The sequence below is a fragment of the Triticum urartu genome, chromosome 7A (genome assembly GCF_056163025.1).
Source record: "Triticum urartu cultivar PI428250 chromosome 7A, HENAU_Tu73, whole genome shotgun sequence".
NCBI lineage: Eukaryota > Viridiplantae > Streptophyta > Magnoliopsida > Poales > Poaceae > Triticum > Triticum urartu.
This window is the reverse complement of record NC_141879.1, coordinates 617,442,015-617,463,180: the sequence shown is the minus strand read 5'-3', so window position 1 is coordinate 617,463,180 and position 21,166 is coordinate 617,442,015. Positions and strand designations below refer to the sequence as shown.

General features: G+C 43.5%; 1 protein-coding gene across 2 annotated transcripts; it reads left to right on the top strand.

Annotated features, from left to right (window-relative positions):
* Window positions 1-12,789: 12,789 nt before the first annotated feature.
* On the top strand, window positions 12,790-17,121 carry LOC125522099 (strigolactones hydrolase CXE15). Of its 2 annotated transcripts, none has more exons than XM_048687176.2 (2): window positions 12,790-13,972; window positions 16,794-17,121. In XM_048687176.2, exon 1 carries the CDS (start codon window positions 12,930-12,932, stop codon window positions 13,938-13,940), a length of 1,011 nt encoding a protein of 336 aa, XP_048543133.1. In that variant the 5' UTR covers window positions 12,790-12,929; the 3' UTR covers window positions 13,941-13,972; window positions 16,794-17,121. The 2 variants fall into 2 exon arrangements, with proteins under 2 accessions (XP_048543133.1, XP_087391477.1); XM_087535351.1 differs by having other exon boundaries at window positions 16,791-17,121.
* Window positions 17,122-21,166: the final 4,045 nt, after the last annotated feature.

The window sequence follows — 21,166 nt, the reverse complement described above, 5'->3', positions numbered from 1 at the left end:
GAGCCCGCCCCGGGGCCGAGCTTCTTTGGTCAAGAGTTGCATTTCCGTTCGCTGGTCAGGAGCCACATTTTACCGTGACAGTGTGTTTGGTGGGAGGAAATCAGTAGTGAACGGAGTGAGAGGGCATCAGTACAGTTTATTGTTTGGATAGATAGCACTAATTGGAGAGGAAAACGAATTTAGGAGGTCAGTTTTCATTAATTTTTTCCATAGAAGGCAAATTTAATTGATCCATAATGTCACATAAAAATATACAAGCATAATAAACACACACTTAACGTATGTACAATTAGAATGCAAATAGTCAACGCCAACGCGTGCACATAGAGGAAAAAAGAAATTGAAAGTGACATCCAAATGCCATTTTGAAGTGAACTCAAGCATGCAGTTACAAGCAACAACATCAACACCGCCGATGATAGAACTCCAAACGGTTAGAGAAGTGCTTCAACGATGATGATTACAAGAAGGGAACAACACGAGAGCACCATCATCGTCATATCCACCCCTAGAGGCTAGATCTTGGTTTTCATCATGAAAGATAACTACTCCATACCACGTGTGGGCCTGCTCGACAAAATGCCTTCCCGACTAAACTGTAACACCCCGGATGTAATTTACCTTATATGTACTCCAACTCTTGTCGTTTCCGGCACTAAGTTATTTTATTTCTCCGTTGTCGGGTTTTGTGTCTCCATGTGTTGTTGTCTTTGTCATGCATCTCATATCATGTCATCATGTGCATTGCATTTGCATACGTGTTCGTCTCATGCATCTGAACATTTTCCCCGTTGTCCGTTTTGCATTCCGGCGCTCATATGTCCTCTGGTGGTCCTTTCTACCTCTTTTCGTGTGCGTGTGTTAAACGTTTTCGGATTGGACCGATACTTGTCATGCGGCCTTGGTTTACTACCGGCAGACCGCCTGTCAAGTTTCGTGCCATTTGGACTTCGTTTGATACTCCAACGGTTAACCGAGGGACCGAAAAGGCCTCGTGTGTGTTGCAGCCCAACACCCTTCCAAACTGGCCCAAAACCCACCTAAACCCCTTCTATCATCTAGAGCGTTCGATCACGATCGCGTGGGCGCAAGCCGTGCTCAATTTGGAGCCTCCTAGCTCCTCCTACCTATAAAACTAGGTCTCCCCCAAAATTTTCGGGTCTTCCCTACCCTAAACCCTAGCCCGCTCCTCTCCGCGCGGCCGGACACGTCCGTCGGCCGTCGGATACACCGCCGCCACCACTCAGCGCGCGCCACCTGTCGCCGCCTCCTTCCTCCCGCCGTCGGCCCGGGCAGGCCCGCACCGGGCCCTCCAAGCCCATCGGGACGCCGCCGCCCTTCGTCCTCCCCCCGCCCGCTCCCGACGCCGCAGGCCACCGCGCCGGCCGCCGCATCCCTCGCTGGCGTCGACGACGGCCACCGCCGCCCGCTCCGGCCGGCCTCATCTCCGGCGCCGCCGCCCCTACAACTCCGGCCGCCGGCGTCGCCCCGCGCCGCCCTTGCCGCCGGCGACCGCGTCCGACGCCGCCGCCTTCCTCTCCGTCGCCGGCGCACCCCGGTGACCTCTCTCCCTCCACCTCGGTCTCCGCCAAACAGTACCCCGACCAACCTCAAGAATCGCGCCCCGATCCAGATCTGATCGCGACGGGTTGACTTTTTCTCCTCTAACCCTAATTTTTTTTGTATTCTTTCACATGCCATAACTCTGCATCCGTAACTCCGATTCGTGTGTGTAGCATATCAAAATATTCGTCTCGACGAGTGCATCATTTCATCTCATTGCATCATTTTCATTTGAGCTCATGTTGATGCCCGAAATGCTGTTGGAAGAGGGCTATGTGAGGAATATTTCAGATCTGTTTCAGCAAATGGCTTTTTGTCATTTTTGCCATGATTAATGTGTGCATGCTATGATCCTGAGCTCTACATGTGTTTTGTTAAATGCCATGCCATCTTTACAGGGGTGTATGCCATGTATTTTTGTGATATTTTGGGTGACTAGTGCATCAAAATGTTCGTCTCGACGAGTGCATCATTTCATCTCATTGCATCATTTTCATTTGAGCTTATGTTGATGCCCGAAATGCTGTTGGAAGAGGGCTATGTGAGGAATATTTCAGATCTGTTTCAGCAAATGGCTTTTTGTCATTTTTGCCATGATTAATATGTGCATGCTATGATCCTGAGCTCTACATGTGTTTTGTTAAATGCCATGCCATCTTTACAGGGGTGTATGCCATGTATTTTTGTGATATTTTGGGTGACTAGCACAAGCATGCAAAGTAGCGTAATCATTGATGCTGTTTTCAGGGACTTAATTTTTCACCAATTCCTTGTTCTGTTTTTGTTTTTATGCCATATGTTCATGTTGTTTTCTAGTGATCCGTGCCTCTTTTGAGGATGATCAGTAAGGATGTTTTGTTAATATTGTGGTTCTCTATCCATACATGTCTTTGTTTGCATTTATGGAGCACCCTAAATTGAGTCAATCGAGCTCTACTTTTGCTATAAAATGTTCCTGGCAGATTGTTGACATGTTTAGCGATTTTGCTGAGGATGTTGCTATTGATCCATGCATGCTATGTTGTTGTTGTTCTTGCCATATCTAACTTCTATGCTATGTCTTCTTGATGGTTGTATGCTTAGTTTGTCATGACATGCTCTGTAGTGAGTGCATCGAGTTCGTAAACATGCCTACTCGTTAACTGTTTTGCATGCTCCAGTTTTTCACTAAGTTTGAATCTGTTTGTGTTTTTGCTATGTTCGCATGCTTGCAAATGTATTTTCTGATCCCTTTTGGCTCAAGGTCACTAAGGGAATTTTGTTATATGCTTAGAGTAGCTTCATGCCATGCCTTGCTTTGCCATGATATGTTCCTGTAGCATGTAGTTATCATGCTCTAAAGTGTGCTTCCTGATGATAAATTCCAGACTTATGTTAATTTCACTAAGTCTGAAACCTGTTATCATTTGCACTTTTGCCATGCTTGTTTGAACCTGTTAATGGATGAATTAGCCGTAGCTCAGTGTTCATCTTTTGTCAAGCATCATGAGTGGATCCATGCCATGTATTTTGTTGTCATATTTGAGTGCTGTGGCATGTTGTTCTTGATGCATTTAGATGGCTACTTGCTAATTATCGCAGATCGGTGCCATATTTGTTTTGCTTGCCTTTTCCAAACCGTGCATCTGATTCCGGTGATCTTTATATCGATTTCAACCGAAATCATCTCACCTTTCCAGTGGCACTATTGGATTTCCAAGTTGAGGCCAGGTTCAATCTTTCCTTTGCAAATCTTGCATATGCATCACATATCGCATCCCGCATAGCATACCATGTTTGCATCATGTTGCTTGAGCATTGCATGTGGTTGATTGTGCTCTTTTTGCTTGTTGTTCTTGTTTCGGTAGAGCCGGGAGACGAGTTTGTGAACGAGGAGCCCGTTGAGTTTGCTTACGAGGATCAAGGCAACTCTGAGTACTTTGCAGGCAAGATGACCATACCCTCGAAATCACTTCTATCTTTGCTTGCTAGATGCTCGCTCTTTTGCTATGCCTATGCTACGATACCTACCATTTGCTTATCATGCCTCCCATATTGCCATGTCAAACTTCTAACCCAGCATGTCCTACCAAATCGTTGTTTGGCTATGTTACTGCTTTGCTCAGCCCCTCTTATAGCGTTGCTAGTTGCAGGTGAAGATTGGAGATAGTTCCTTATTGGAACTTGTTTATTGTTGGGATATCACAATATTATCTTGTTTATCTTAATGCACCTATATACTTGGTAAAGGTTGGAAGGCTCGGCCTTATGCCTGGTGTTTTGTTCCACTCTTGCCGCCCTAGTTTCCGTCATATCGGTGTTATGTTCCCGGATTTTGTGTTCCTTACACGGTTGGGTTATAATGGGAACCCCTTAACAGTTCGCCTTGAATAAAACTCCTCCAGCAATGCCCAACCTTGGTTTTACCATTTGCAACCTAGCCTCTTTTTCCCTTGGGTTTCCGGAGCCCAAGGGTCATCTTTATTTAAACCCCCGGGCTAGTGCTCCTCTGAGTGTTGGTCCAAACAGAGCCACTTGCAGTGCCACCTCGGGGAAACTTGAGGGTTGGCTTTAGTTGTACGTAGTGTTCATCTAAGTGTGCCCTGAGAACGAGATATGTGCAGCTCCTATCGGGATTTTTTGGCACATTCGGGCGGTGTTGCTGGACTTGTTTTACCATTGTCGAGGATGTCTTGTAACCGGGATGCCAAGTCTGATCGGATTGTCTTGGGAGAAAGAATATCCTTCGTTGACCGTGAGAGCTTGTGATGGGCTAAGTTGGGACTCCCCTGCAGGGATTTGAACTTTCGAAAGCCGTGCCCGCGGTTATGGGCAGATGGGAATTTATTAATGTCCGATTGTAGTTAACATGAAACTTAACTTAATTAAAATACACCAACCACGTGTGTAACCATGATGGTCTCTTCTCGGCGGAGTCCGGGAAGTGAACACGGTGTTGGAGTAATGCTTGACGTAGGTTGTTCTAGGATCACTTCTTGATCATAGTTGTTCGACCGTGCTCTTGCCTTCTCTTCTCGCTCTCTTTTGCGAATAGGTTAGCCACCATATATGCTAGTCGCTTGCTACAGCTCCACATCATACCTTTACCTTACCTATAAGCTTAAATAGTCTTGATCGCGAGGGTGCGAGATTGCTGAGTCCCCGTGACTCACAGATTACTTCCAAACCAGATGCAGGGACCGATGATACCGTTCCAGATGATATGACCGAGCTCAAGTGGGAGTTCGATGAAGACTCTCGCCATTACTACGTGTCCTTCCCGGATGATCAGTAGTGGTGCCCAGTTGGGGCGATCGGGGACTTTGTCGCATTTGGGGGTTGATTTTTATTTTGGTACCGTAGTCGGACCATGAGTGTATTGGATGAATTTAATGACTTATTTATGTATTTGTGTGACGTGGCAAGTGTAAGCCAACTATGTACTTTATCCATTTATTTATTTACATGGGTTGTTGTGAAGATTACCTCACTTGCGATATTGCTTTCAATGCGGTTATGCCTCTAAGTCGTGCTTCGACACGTAGGAGATATAGCCGCGTCGAGGGAGTTACATAAACATACCAGACGTACCACGTGTGTGTGTGTGGAGCTGACCAGAGCACGTCCGTCAGGATCAACAAGGTCACTGATGCCACCAAGAACCCGTTAAAGGGGCGATCCTGTAGCGGTGTAGCCTCAACTCTTCAGCAATGTTTGGACTCAAGCTGCAAACATAAAGCCACCGGAGCCGCCATAACCCATATCCATCCGGCAGCCCCGGCCCATCTTCACCAAAGTCCTTCTGCGATGGTTCCAGACACAACCCCGAGCATTCAGGTAGCGAACCTGGTAGGGAAGCCTCATCAGAACTCGATCGCCCGCCGTGCACCACTATGTGTGACGCTCGCGTCATCCAACCGCCAACACATGCATCAAGACCATTGTCATCACACAAGGAGCCGAGCATACCACCACTGTAGGCTAGGCATCACAGTGGGCCGAATCTAACAGGTACATCGCCGTCGTCGGTCGGCCACACATGATGCAATCACCACTGCCACCCAATCACTAGTGCAGAACCGGGCAATATCACCGGTTCGTAAGGCCCTTTAGTGCCGGTTCGGTAACCGGCACTAAAGTGTGGGCACTAAAGCCCCCCCCTTTAGTACCGGTTCAGCACGAACCGGTGCTAAAGGGCAACCACGTGGCACGAGCCAGCTCCGGGGGCGCGTAGGACATTCGTACCGGTTGGTAACACCAACCGGTACTAAATGTTTGGGTGTGTTTTGGTTTTATTTTTTATTTTTACTTTAATTTTGTGTTTTCAATTTAATTTAGTGATTGTTTTACATTATAATGAGTTGTTAAATCATTAGGTGAAAGTACCGCAGATTAGTTTGACTGGATGCATGTGGATCCTAGCTAAGTCATCAAGTATATGCCATATCCATATTATATATACTTGATCACCTAATTAAGTGATCGAGGTAATATGGATATGGCATATACTTGATCACTTAGCTAGAATCCATCTAGTTGAAACTAATCTGCAGTTTCTTTCATAAATGATATAATAACTCATCATCATCATATTAATATAAAAACTCTTGCATCATATATATCATCACCACCAACAGTTTTCATAGCTAGCTAAAAATCATTATATAATAGTCATCTCATTACCACTACTTAATCATCATATAGTCATTACCGCTATCTAATCACCACCAACACTAGCTTAAAGAAGAAACATTCACTTGTACCAGAAACAAAGATATCATTGAGTTCAACATGGTAATGATATTATAAGCGTTCATAACACCACAAAAGCAAATCACTCTTTGAGATTAAGTTCAGGACGAAGAACATGGACATGAGAGGACATGTACTAAGAGCATGAACTAGCTAATCACTCCTGCTGCTCTCTCAGGTAAAATAGCATAGAACATGTATAGCTTTCCTGATTCATCATATTGGAGCATGCAGATGAACCTGTCTCCTAATCGTGGGTTGCACTTCTGATTGCTGCCCCCTAGTACTTCTCTACGATCGTTCACAATTTTGCTCCAGTCTTTTACTATTAAGCATTCCTCGCTATTAGAAATCCTGAATGCACTAAAGTGCATTGTAGGATATCTTGGCCGTAAGCTAAAAATATTCATGGTACCTTTAGTCTCGATCCAATCAGGCACAACATTCATCGGGAGTCCCTGTTGAAGAACATCGTATAGTAATATACTTAGCAATGAAGTTTAGCTTAAAAAAATAATGTATGCAAAAGATGCACTGAGGAGAAATAGTAGAAATCTTACCATCTTTCCTAAATATATGTGACCGTAGTTCAGTACGAACACCATTGGTCGCACGTTTTGAGTACTAACATTTCTAAGTGCAGGAAAAAAATTTGTCTTGACAGCATCAAGATCCTCAAGCCATGAAACATAATGACTTGTCTCCTCGCAGTTTAGTTCAGCCCCGGGACAGTGGACGGTCCTGTCTACCAAGCGCCGGACATGTTTGCTTGATTGAAAATAAGCTGTCAATATAAATTACTTGTCAACTCTTTTTGAATAAACAATATCGAAGACATAAATATGGTTGAGAAACTCACATAACGGTAGAACTGGAGGCGTCTGCACATCGACCCAGATGTCTCTATTACCTTCAATATCATCTTTCGGACGAATATCAAAAGTGATAACCATATCAGGCTCAAATGCATAAGCCTTGCATAGTGCTTGCCAAGCTTTGCATTCAAAATAGGTGTATGCATGTGTCTGCGTTGTATAATTTGACGTTGAAGGTATAACCATGCTCGGTATTCAAGTAACTTTTTTACCTCCATAGTTTTGTTAGGACTGAAACATATCTTATCCAAGACAAAAATTCTTGCATGACAGGGGATACGCTAGTAGAATAGTGAAAATATTAAAATTAAAAGTTGAAGCAAATGAAGCATAAGTCATGCTTAATTATGAAAAAAGACTTGTCGTTCTGACTTACTGTATCCACTCCGAAGTTCTCATCCAGCTTGATGCTGAAGTGCCTATCATCAACTAGAAAATTTCTGCCGCACAGGCCGCGCTGGTCTTCACAGTATTCGCACATAATGAAATCGTGTTCGTCGTCAGACGACATTCCTATGTTCATATGTGAAACATTAAACACTTATTAGTTCTATTAATTTAACTAATTCAACTAGTTCAAGTAATTAATTCAACTAATTCAACTAAGCACTTACGAAAAATATACCTAAATAAAGTAGCTCAACTAATTCAACTAATTAATTCAACTAATTCAACTAAACTAGTTCTATTAATTTTCTTACTAAAAATAAGGTAGCTAGTTCTATATAGTAAAATGTTAATTAGATAATCAAATCTCATATAACTAAATTAAATATATATCTAACATATAATTTATATCTAATTCATCTAACATTTGACATTAATATCTAACATATGTTCATATATAGGTGAAACACTAAACACTTACTAGTTCTATTAATTCAACTAAATAAACTAGTTCTATTAATTCAACTAAGCATTTACTAAAAATAAACTAGTTCTATTTAATTCGTAGGTAGTTCTATATAGTAATATTTTGATTAGATCATCAAATCTCATATACCTAAATTTTCTTACCAAAAATAACTAGTTCTATTAATTTAACTAAGAATTTACTAAAAATAAACTAGTTCTATTAATTTTCTTACTAAAATATATAAAGTAGCTATATATAGTAATATTTTAATTAGATCATCAAATCTCATATACCTAAATTTTCTTACTAAAAACAAACTAGTACTAATTCAACTAGCTAGATCAACTAAGCATTTACTAAAAATAAACTAGTTATATTAATTCAACTAGTTCAAATAATCTCATATACCTAATTGATTAATATCTAGCTAATTCATCTAATAATTGACATTAATATTTAACTTCTCTATCTAATTCATCTAACATTAACATTCTAACATTCTTATCTAGGTAATTCATCTAATTCGATCATCTAATTAACAATTTGACATGCATTAATCTAAAAAATAGAAACAGAAAATAAGTAAAAAAAATGTGTGTGTGTGTGCGCGCGCGCGCGCGTGTACGTGCTTGTGTGTGTGTGTGTGTGTGTGTGTGTACGATCGAGGGCGGCGGCGTACGGGCGGCGGGGGTGATACGGCAACGACGGGGGCAGCGCGAGACGACGACGACGGGCGGCGGGGGCGACGGCGAGCGGCGGGGGCGGCGACGACGACGTACGGCGCGCGGCGGGGGCGGCATCCGCATGAGACGGCGACGACGGGTGGCGGGGCCGGCGGCGAGCGGCAGGGGCGGCGACAATGACGTACGGCACACGGCGGGGATGGCGACGACGGGCAGCGAGGGCGGCGCGCGATGGGCGATGGCGGCGACGACGACATCGGGCGATGAATCTAGTTGGATAGAAGACGGGCGGCGCGTGGATGAAAACTGGATTTTTCGTAAGTGCCATATATATATGAGGGACCTTTAGTACCAGTTGGTGGCTCCAAACGGTACTAAAGGCCAATTTTGGCCACGTCAAGAGGCGGGAAGCGGACCCCTTTAGTACCGGTTTATGGCTTCAACCGGTACTAAAGGCCCCCCATTAGTACCGGTTGGAGCCACGAACCGGTACTGAAGGTGTTGCGCTGCCTCCCGCGGTGCATAATGTTTAGTCCCACCTCGTCGAGCGAAGGGCAGCCGCGCTGGTTTATAAACCCAGCCGCGGCTGCTCCTTCGAACTCCTCTATATAGCAGGCTTCTGGGCCTAACTATGGCGCGCTGCCCTGTGAGTCTGCCGGACCTTCTGGGCCTGAATTTGCACACCCTAGGTCTGACAGGCCCACTGGGCAGCGCCCCAACAATTTTTTTATAGTTTTTTTCTTTTCTGCATTATTTATTTTTGAGTAATTTATATATATTTTTCTTTTCTGCATTATTTATTTTCTTCTATTTATTTTTGAGTAAATTTTTTATATAGTTTTTTCTGCTTTATTTATTTTCTTTTATTTATTTTTGAGTAAAAAAATTATGTATTTAGTTTCTTTGTGACCCTCTCTACTCTTTCACACATGCTATGCGGGTGAAATGATGATATCATGGCAAGTTTCAACATTTTCAGAGTTCATTTTATAGTGATTTTCAATTTCACGATCATTTAGCTCTCTAAACAATTCGGTAAATGACTGAAAAACAGCAAATGATGTCAGAACGTGTTGAAAATTGATGACGTCGCTTTGAATGCTGCATAATGAACGCAAAAGAAGTCGGGATTTCAAATAAGTATAAAAAACATTGAAGTGCCCGTGTAACAGATGAGTTCTCGTCCGAAACCCTGATACTCCGAAAGACATTGTCCAGTTTATACACAAAGTGCGTCCAGTTTTTGCCGTGACCCTCTCTACTCATTGGCACATGCTATGCGGGTGAAATGATGATACCATGGCAAGTTTTAACATTTTCATAGTTCATTTTGTAGTGATTTTCAATTTCACGGTCATTTAGCCCTCTAAACAAATCGGTAAATTACTGAAAAACAACAAATGATGTCAGAACGTGTTGGAAATTGATGATGTCGCTTTGAATGCTGCATACTGAACGCAAAAAAATTCTGGAGTTCAAATAAGTTTAAAATACATTGAAGTGCCCGTGTTAACAGATGAGTTCTTGTCTGAAACCCTGATACTCCGAAAGACATTGTCCAGTTTGTACACGAAGTGCGTCCAGTTTTTGCCGTGACCCTCTCTACTCTTTCGCACATGCTATGCGGGTGAAATGATGATGCCATGCCAAGTTTCAACATTTTCAGAGTTCATTTTGTAGTGATTTTCAATTTCACGGTCATTTAGCTCTAAACAAATCGGTAAATGACTGAAAAACAGCAAATGATGTCAGAACATGTTGAAAATTGATGATGTCGCTTTGAATGCTGCATATTGAACACAAAAAGTCCGGAGTTCAAATAAGTTATTAAAAATAAAAAAAAAGGTGCAATGCTGGTTAATTAGCTTCAAGCCTTTCGGAATAGTGTAGGCTGCACTGCACATAGCTCCGTGCAATCTATGCTATTCCGAAAGGTTTGAAGCTAAACAACGTGCAGGTGAGCATTGCGACTCTCCTTCATCGTCTTTGCACTCACGGCTTATAAACCGTTCATACTGCCTCTTTCTTGGCGAGGTGGGACTAAAAATCAGCTTACTAAGCAACTCTAGTACTGGTTCATGCCATGAACCGGTACTAAAGGTCTTCGTGGGGCCCCAGCCTGACCACAGCCTGACACAGCCTCATTAGTACCGGTTCATGGCATGAACCGGTACTAAAGGTTGCCCACGAACCGGTACTAATGATGTCCGCCCGCCTAGCCGTTTGAACCGGCACTAATGGACACATTAGTGCCGACTCAAATTCAAACCGGCACTAATGTGCTTCACATTTGACCATTTTTCTACTAGTGAATGTTTCCCCACGGCCTATAGAGTGGAGACCAACCTAGTCGCCGATCAGGCATCACCGACCAGAAGGAAGCCAGTGTCATGCCAGATCGAAGTTGCAACTGTTGGAACACTACATGAACTACGGGTAGGCCACAAACCGGCCATGTACAACATCCTACAGCCAGGCCGCATCCACTTGCAGAAGACCGCAAGCAGCCATGCTGCCAACCGCACGGTAGCGAACCCGATCATGCCGAGCATGAAGGGAACGAGATGGGAAAGAGAAGGTAGAGAGAGGGCGGGCGTGATGGGGAGGCCCTCCGCCATGGGCAAACCGACCGAGAAGGCCATCGGCAACGATGGCGAGGTAGGCTGAAGAAACAGGAAGTCGAGGTAGGTGACGGCAAGGAGGCCATCTTCCATGTACCCCCCCCCTGCGCGTTAATTCAGTAGAGCTAAAAACACGGTGCTTTCTACATGAGAAGATAACCTTCTCCAAAAATCCCACAATTAATTCTCACTACAAACCATACTTGGATTTCACTGTTTGAGACTAAAAGCTAAGTTCTCAAACCCACCCAAAAAACGCATCTCTACAATTACATTCCTTCTTTCTAAGAGCACCTACAACCGGACTTGGCAAAATAGCCCCCCACCCCCTAAACGTCCGCGTATAATGGCTAGTCATCCCGCATTTAGTTGCCTGCCTCTACAGCCTCCCCCCCCTCATATTTATCCCCCAAAACCATGCTACACGTGCAATACACTAGCAACTACGTAGATCAACACACTTAGCAACAAACCGACATAGTTTAGACTAACAGACGAACATAGTTCATACAACCAAAAGATATATCAGTTCAATGCTAGATAGGAAAGGGTAAGAAATGACTAGATTCATAAAAAACTAAAGATAAACGAAGATGGAGAAGGACGGAGGAAATCACTATTTCCTCGCTGACCCCTTCCCCTTACGGTTGTTGGTGTGGTTGTACGCCTTCGTGTAGGTGTAGGCGGTGCGAGGGGTGCAGTCATCCTCTTCGGAGACGTCAGAGTCCTCGTCCGAGGAGATGATGCCGACGATCCGACGGACCGCACACGCCTCCTCCTTCACCAGCCGGGTAGTCTTGGCTTTGTCCGCCGCATCCTTCGTCGCCTCGCGCTCCGACTGCTCGATGGCGAGTCGGAGTGCCTTGGCATTCTTGCGACACGTTGTGCGTTGGGTCTTTGCCATGATGAGCGAGCGATGGAGGACCGTCGCGAGGAGCTGGTCGTTCAGATCGACCGACGTGTGCATGCGGGACCGGCGGGAGGACATTGCTTCCGTGTCGCCGCCGCTCTCTCCCTCTCCTGCTACCTCTTGTTGCGTGCGGCGCGCGCCTTAGATTCGAGCGTCCGCATCCGCGGCAACGCTGACGCAGGCATGAGGATCCATCAGTGGTCGGGGAGGCCAGCAGGAGCAGGTAGAGAAGGGCTCGGAGAGGGGCACGATGGACGGACGACCGGGTGGGGTGTGAAGCGCCTGGAGCTGCGCAGAGCTAGCAAATAGTTCATAGCCTTCTCCCTTTGTCCCTTGTTATCGTAGGAGAAGGCTATGAACTATCCATGCACTATTTTGTATCGTAGGAGGAGGCTATGTGACGAACTATCTATCACATTTGTACTATCGGAGCCAAATGTGTATTGAATCATAGTACAACCTTTTCAGCTTCTCTCAGAATCGTCACTCCATATATTTTTGACAATCTTGTTTAGTTAAGGTCTAATTAACTAGAATTGTAAAAAATATATAAAATAACGATTTTTTTTTCATGAGAAACTGAGGAGGAGAGCGATTATACGAGAATCGCCGAAAAGAACTGTCCCTATATACCTGCGGCCTGAGGCCGAAGGCTGCACGCTTCACATTCACTCGATAGTTCTTTTAACGATGGCGTTCTCGGCGGATCCGACCGCACAGCCCTACGTCGTTGAGGATTGCCGCGGGGTGCTGCAGCTTCTCAGCGACGGCACAGTCGTGCGCTCTGCGGCCTTGCCCTTCCCTGTCGACGGCAACGTCGCATATAACGACCACGGCCGTGTCGAGTGGAAGGACGCCGTGTACGACGCCGGCCTCGGCCTCGGCCTTCGCATGTACAAGCCGACGACGAACGCCAGAGAGGAGGGCAAGAAGCTCCCCGTGCTCGTCTACTTCCACGGCGGGGGCTTCTGCATTGGCTCCTGCACGTGGCCCAACTTCCACGCCGCCTGCCTCCGCCTCGCCGCCGAGCTCCCCGCCGTTGTACTCTCCTTCGACTACCGCCTCGCCCCCGAGCACCGCCTTCCCGCTGCCCACGAGGACGCCGCAGCGGCCCTCCTCTGGCTACAGAACCAGCTCGCTTCGGACCCGTGGCTCGCCGACGCGGCCGACCCACGCAGGGTGTTCGTCTCCGGCGAGTCTGCCGGTGGCAACATCGCGCACCACCTTGCCCTCCGGTTCGGCAGGGCAGGACTGGACCCAATGAGGATCGAGGGGTACATCCTGCTCATGCCGGCATTCTGCTCGGAGCAGCCGACGCAGTCCGAGCTTGACTCACCGGCGACGGCGTTCCTGACGAGGGAAACCTGCGACAGGTACTGCCGCCTCTTCCTGCCCGCCGGAGCGAACAAGGACCACCCGCTGGTGAACCCGCTCGGGCCGGACAGCCCAGGCCTTGAGGCGTTGGACGTCGGCCGCGTGCTCGTCGTGGCCGCGGAGGGCGACCTGCTGAGGGACAAGAACGTGGAGTACGCGGAGCGGCTGAGGGCGGCGCGGGGGAAGGAGAAGGATGACGTCGAGCTCGTCGTGTTCGCCGGCGAGGAGCACGCGTTCTTCGGGGTGAAGCCGACGTCAGCGGCCACCGGCGACCTCGTCCGGGTCATCAGGCGGTTCATGGCCACGGAGAGGGAAGCAGCCTGCTGAGAAGACCGATCGAGTGGCTGTCGTGCATGGAGGTTATCTCACTTTCTTTTTTAGAAGAATCGTGGAGGTTATCATTTCTGCGTCGTGTCGTCTACATTTTGTATGTCCTCCTCTTGTCTCATGCCCACAATAATCGCAACGATTTGTCACATTGCCGTTGTCGTGGTTTGCGTTACAGATTCTCATTTGATTGCTACCACAACAATACAGTGGACTACTGCATCCCCTAAAAAAATGTTGGTTATTGCAGAAAAAGGTTAAAAAATATCTGTCGGTCTCTAGAAATTCCACAGTAGAATAAATTCATCAATTTCACAATTTTATAAAATCAAAGAAAGTGAGAGGAGGAAGGCCTTTTTTTTAATAGTGTACGAACCCGTGCGTTGCAACAGACCAAATATTTTTTAAACATATAAGTCGGCCATACGATACAAATCTTGATGCAAAATAAATAGACAAAATTTGAATATATATTGATTATAAAGCATAGATTTTCTGACATTTTCTTAAACAGACAAAATAGGTATGTTCCAATGACCGATCTCCTTTATTGGATTATCAAAGATAAGAGAATGATTAATATTTATATTTGCTTACAACTGTGAATTTATTGACACTTACTAGTTACCAAAGATATCTGTCTGGTAATAGGTTTTTACCATAAGAAACAACTTTGTATGGACCGTGAATTTATTGATATACCCTAGATTGATTTGGTTCATTGGCTTACCAAAGATTGGTCTGATGAAAACCAAATGGGGGTGAAAAACCGGAAAAAAAATCGATGAAGAGCAGAAGGATGGATGAAGAGGTGGTGGGGAGAAAAATTGACGCAAGTTGAAACCTTATATTCCAGAAATTAGTATAGTGAAGAGATTTCTTGTTCTTTCTATCCATTTGTATTATATAGTACTAGAACAATGCCCGTGCGTTGCAACGGGATATAAATATTTTAGTATGTTAGCTTCTGATTTACTTATCAATAATAATGCGATTGTGTAAATAAATGTTCATTGAATTCTGCCCGTGAATTACCTTGTATTTTGATTAGAAGTTTGGTAAGTAAATTAAAGTAGAGTTGGTTTAGAAGGTAAGTAAATTAAGGTGATTGATTATCATATACATGAAAGGTTGAAAAAAAATTATATGAGACTAGGTGTCACGGGCTAGCAGGTGAGACCCACCCTGATGGATGACACGTAGCATTCATAAATCATAAAGCATCTAATCTCCCCCCCCCCCGATTTCAAGTGGGGTGGGGTAGATGCTTTGTGATTTGTAAATGCCACGTGTAATCCATCAAGATGGGTCTCACATGCTAACCCGTGAGACCTGGTCTCGTATAATTCTTTTCCTGAAAGATTGGACGAAGGGGTGATAGAAAGAAAGGTGAAATGAGAACATTACGTTCTTCTTAAGTAGCAGAGAAGTAGTAGAGATATGTTACCATTTACAATTTTTAAGTAGTAGAGAACCTTACAATTTTGTATTGTTATGTATGTGAAAAAATGAATCGAGTTTGATTGTAGTAAATACACGAGAAATATATACAATTGCTCCATTTTCAAGTCATTTAGCAAGGTCCGTGTTGTCGTGTATTCAGTACTTGCATGACATCTTTTGTCCTATCCTCCCATGGCAGCGGGGTCCTATTGGAAATTAAGGGATATTAATGCTTCTTTTTAATAGAGTATCGGACCAAAGCATTAACACATAATGAATACATGAACTCCTCAAACTATTGTCATCGTCGGTAAGTATCCCGATTATTGTCACTTCGAGGTTAATGGATCATAACACATAATAGGTGACTATAGACTTGCAAGATAGGATCAAGAACTCACATATATTCATGAAAACATAATAGATTCAGATCTGAAATCATGACACTCGGACCCTAGTGACAAGCATTAGGCATAGCAAAGTCATAGCAACATCAATCTCAGAACATAGTGGATACTAGGGATCAAACCCTAACAAAACTAACTCGATCACATGATAAATCTCATCCAACCCATCACCGTCTAGCAAGCCTATGATGAAATTACTCACGCACGGCGGTGAGCATCATGAAATTGGTGATGGAAGAAGGTTGATGATAACGATGGCGACGGATTCCCCTCTCCGGAGCCCTGAACGGACTCCAGATCAACCCTCCCGAGAGAGTTTAGGGCTTGGCGGCGGCTCCGTATCGTAAAACGCGATGAATCCTTCTCTCCTATTTTTTCTCCCCAAACACGAATATATAGAGTTGGAATTGAGGTCGGAGGAGCACCAGGGAGTCCACGACGCAGGAGGGCGCGCCCAGGTGGGTAGGCGCGCCCCCCACCCTCGTGGACAGGGTGTGGGCCCCCTAGCCTTGATTCTTTCACCAGTATTTTTTTATATATTCCAAAAATAATCTCCGTTGATTTTCAGGTCATTCCAAGAACTTTTATTTCTTCACAAAAATAACACCATGACAATTCTGCTGAAAACAGCGTCAGTCTGGGTTAGTTCCATTCAAATAATGCAAGTTAGAGTCCAAAATAAGGTCAAAAATGTTTGGAAAAGTAGATACGATGGAGATGTATCACCTGCTATCAGAGGTTTAGACCACTATTCGATCCATTTTGCATCTGGAAAAATGAGGTGTCCACGAATATTAGTCAAGTCAAGAAACTCAGAATGATTGTTAAGATAAAGAAACTTGCGATGAATAACAACAAGATCTTTATTTGCATAATGAAGAAGACATCAGTTAACTATATGATGGTACTAACTCTTTTACCTTGTTTTTTTTTCGCTTGTGCCATTTCAAAATTTAGAACATATACTTATGCATATCTTTGTTTTCAATACTTTCTAAAGCAGTTCACCGATAATTACCTCTCAAACCACCTGCATGGTCAAGATGCGAGGAAGGTATTCATTCAACACCCACGGTACAATATTGAAATCTTTCTCAAGAAGACGAAGGTTGGGCGGGTAATTATCCATAGCCACTAGCCTAAAATTGCAAGGACATTCAACATCCCTGAAGGCTCAATATTTGTCTTCCGCTTCAGCAGTCTCTCAGATGAGATTCATCCGTCTATTTACCGTGTATGATGCTATTTTCAAATGTTTTTGATGGTGTATGTTAAATTGGTGCTATTGTGTAATGGTGTAGCTAGCTATATACCTATATGGTGTAACTAAGTGCTGAAGCTATCTGATGTAATTCAATTATGAAATCCTTGTTGACGTAATACAGATATGAAATATATGGTGTGTTTTATAAGAAATGTCAATTTTATTACTAAATAAATTATCAATAATAGGCCAATTAGCTTGCTTATTGGAGGTTTCAATTGCAGACGGTTTTCTCAGGCAACGCTGTGGGCGATGAACTCAAACAACGCACACAGTTTTTAGAAAAGTAGGCGTGTTGGATCAATGAAGAATCACACATGATTTCGGCCAGAGAACTGTTTGGTTTAGGCCACCTTGCATAAATTTTTACACATAAAAAATTGTGTGTGATATATACATACGAACGGGAAACATTTTTCTGAGATTCACTGTGTGGGATGTATATACGAACGGAAACAATTGGGCATGTATATGTCTTCGATGTCTCGCCCGATCGCACACGAGATCATTTTGCTCCGCGTGTGACCGGAGGACGTATCCCTGATGGTTTCTGAGTCGTGTGAAAAGGACCCCCTATCGCACACACTGACCAGGAGACGTTTTAAAACTCCGTCGTGAAAAGGGATTAAAAACTGTTTGTATAGGACGTCTTTGCACCAGTGTGCACACTCTCTATACACGTACATGTGGATGTCGCTGCACCTCCCGTGACCAGCTAGGGGTAATTATTGTCTAAAGTAGTTCATACACACTACATTATGGAATTCTAGCAACAAACTAAAACACAGTACATATAGGAATGGCCAGGTTCCCCGAGATGTCCTATGTGACACATTCTGCGTCAAGTAGATGCGGCTTCGCACAGAGCAGCTGATTGAGGGGCTTTCTAGGCCACGACGCGTACGTTTCGCTGTTTCTCTGCATGGGCCAGCCAATGAAGGAAACAAATCGGCAGCGAGCATAATAAAAAAAAGGCGCCCTTCGACGGGATCGAACACAGGATTTCACGAAAGAGATCAAGTGCTCCTACCGATTGAGCTACCAAAGGTATTAGAACATGAAGCAGCGTAAATTATTAACATTATTTAAAATTTCGAACAGAGTTTGACAAAATCCCAATTTTTTTCCAAAATTTGAGTAATTTCTTGAACGTATGTCTTTTTCTCAAAAAATGCAAACAAACTCTATGAAAATGAAAAAATATTGAATTTCCCAAACATTTTTCGAAAACATGAACATTTTTTGAATTTGTGAACAATTTTTTAAAGCACGAACTATTTTTGAATCTTGAGAACAAATTTGGAAGCATGGACTATTTTTTAAAAGCACGAACAATTTTTGAATCTTGAGAACAAATTTTGAAAGAGTGAACTAATTTGAAAAATCCCGAACAAGTTTGGAAGCATGAACAATTTTTTGAATCTTTAGAACAAATTTTGAAATGGAGAACAAATTTTGAAGCACAAGCATTTTTTGAATATGTGAACAAAAAATGAAATCCGGTACATTTTCTGAATTTCCAAAGTTTTGAACTTTTTCTGTAACGAGAACAATTTTTGAATTCTGAGAACATTTTTTGGAAACACAAACAAAATTTAAAATTTTCATTTTTTTCAAAAAAGAGAAGAAAAGAAAAATGAATAAAAAATAAAATCCTAAACATTTTGTAAAACTGTGAACATGTTCTGAAAAAGAAAAATAAACTAGAAAAAGAAAAGGAAACAAAAAATGAAAAATGAAAAAGAAACAGAAAACGAAAAAAAGGAAAAGAAAAATAAACAGAAAAGTGGAAAACCAATAAAAGGAAAAAACCGGTTCATGGAACCTTCTAGAAGGTTCACAAAACCGGAGTGGGTAGTTCGTAAGTGGGCCGGCCCAAAAGCATCGCTCGGCGCTCGCCACTGTCCAAAGTACCGGCAGTTTGGATTTTCCAGCCCCCCCCCCCTCGCGAGGACGTATCTGGTGCACTAGCAGTTCTTGTGCTATCGGTGCAGCGAACGTGTAAACATGTTCAAAAAATCCAAGAAAAAATTGGTGTATCGACAAAACTTCAATCTATGTTGTCACAAAAATTCAAACTAAAATTTAAAACATTGCTTGAGATATAAAAATGACAAATGTGACATCAATGTAATAATTGGCCAAATCTAAAGCCCAACTTGTGTTGTGTACTATTCAATATTGAATTTGTATTTTTGTATCTTGAGCTATGTTCCAAATTTTGATTTGAAATTTTGTGACAACGTACATTAATGTTATGTGAATGTGCTATATTTTTCTTATTTTTTTGGACATTTGTAAGTGTTCTAAGCGAGTGTGGTGCACCGATAGCACAAGAAGCTCTGGTGCACCAGATATGTTCCCCCCATAGGGTCCTTTGATCGCATTCTTTCCCGCTGAAGAGTCTGATCCATCTCCTATCCTTCTTGGAAAAGCTATGGTACTAATGGCTGGCCTAGTTGGCACTTTCTTTATGCTAATCAAACTCCCCCCCCCCCCCCCCCCCCCCAAAACGCTCGAGCGAACATTAAATATCAACAATTAGTTTGCGTGAATTCTGAAGGGAAAAAGGCCCACATACAGGCCCATTGGATAGTTGTTTTCTAAGTCAAAGTACACGATTGGCCTCCTCCAATCTTCTAGCGTTATGCATTATCTCCCGTGATTAGTGCTTGCGTGGATTAGCGATGTGCCGCCGCTGCCGTCTGCCTTGTCTCTACTCTCCCTTCTTAAGATCCGGTTCATATGACGCCACATGCTGCTGCAATCACTAATTCTTCATGTTGCAGCCACGAACTAATCTCTCTCAATTCTCATCTTTTATGATGTTGAACTTCTACATCAGATTTTAATTATTTTGATTGTGTGATTTGTGATGCGCGCTGCAATCATTCGAAAGCTTCAAACCGACAATGCTTCGTCAAGCATCCATAAACAATGATGGTTATCGCGGGCCTGCCAACGCTGACTAGCGGATCCCTAGTGGCAGAGGGGACTGGGAGGGGCTGGGTTTAATTCACTATGTATGTATTTTCGCAACGCCGATCATTTTTTGCTAAAAGAACAATAGAATTTCCTAATGCAACCAATGATTTTGTCATTGAACAACATATATAAATGCAAGCTAAAAGCCAACCATTTTATTATACATGATTATTCTAGTTCATATTCTTAAATTTTCATATGGAAATGTTTTGTAGCAATGCATTTCATTTCACATTTTAGAGTAGTTAGATTATCAAATTCGTCTTCTTGGTGCGTGTAACCAATATTAGCTATCGCTAGACACGCTCTAGCTGCAAAATAATTTGTTTGTCTAAGCAAAGTTAAATGTGAATGATGCTTGAATACAAAACTATTGGATAGCATGTGGGGCACAAATATTTGTTCGCTTCATTGTTGTTTGGCCTTCCCTGTACCTAAATCCTGGCTCCGCCCCTAGGAACTGAGGGAGTGTCACTTCGTGTGCGCCGTGGTCATTGATCATGGTATTGCACTGGAACCGGATGTGAACAATGGTACCACACACAGCTCATTCCGCTAGGGCTTCGCTAGGAAGTGCTTCACGGATACTACTTTTTTTTTTCCGAACCAATGGAAATGCATAATCTTTCGGACAGCAAGAACTAGTGTTTCTCCCTCGATGATGTGTGTGATACACCCGGGAAAGGACAGGACTTCGACGTCAACTTCCTCGCTTTTCTATTTTACATATAGTATTTTTTTTGGAAAATATAGAGTATATTTTTAGGAATGGTTCAAACTGGTTGCGTGGCTCGGTGCCTCACGTAATTTGTTAGTGGCAACCGGCTGCGTACGACAAACACTGCCGATCGGGAAACGATAACTAATGCTACCGCCTACCGGTTCAGGAGGGTTTTTGCCTGATCATTGGCTGGTGCAAGCTGCCACGGAGTAAGGTCACTCGACTTTTTCTTTATCTTTAGTAATAAAGAAAAGAGAGCAAAGGACCCTGCAGAAAAAAGAGCAAGGTGAGTCGAATCTTGACTCGACTATTATGAATTGAATGAACGGGACAACAACCAAAAACAATAGTACCAGTCCCAGTAGAGCTAGCGCAATGCCGGTCGGATTACGTATTATGGCTTTTT

Excerpts from the sequence above, each read along its gene's own strand:
- LOC125522099 (XM_048687176.2), top strand. The coding sequence starts at position 12,930 with ATGGCGTTCTCGGCGGATCCGACCGCACAGCCCTACGTCGTTGAGGAT.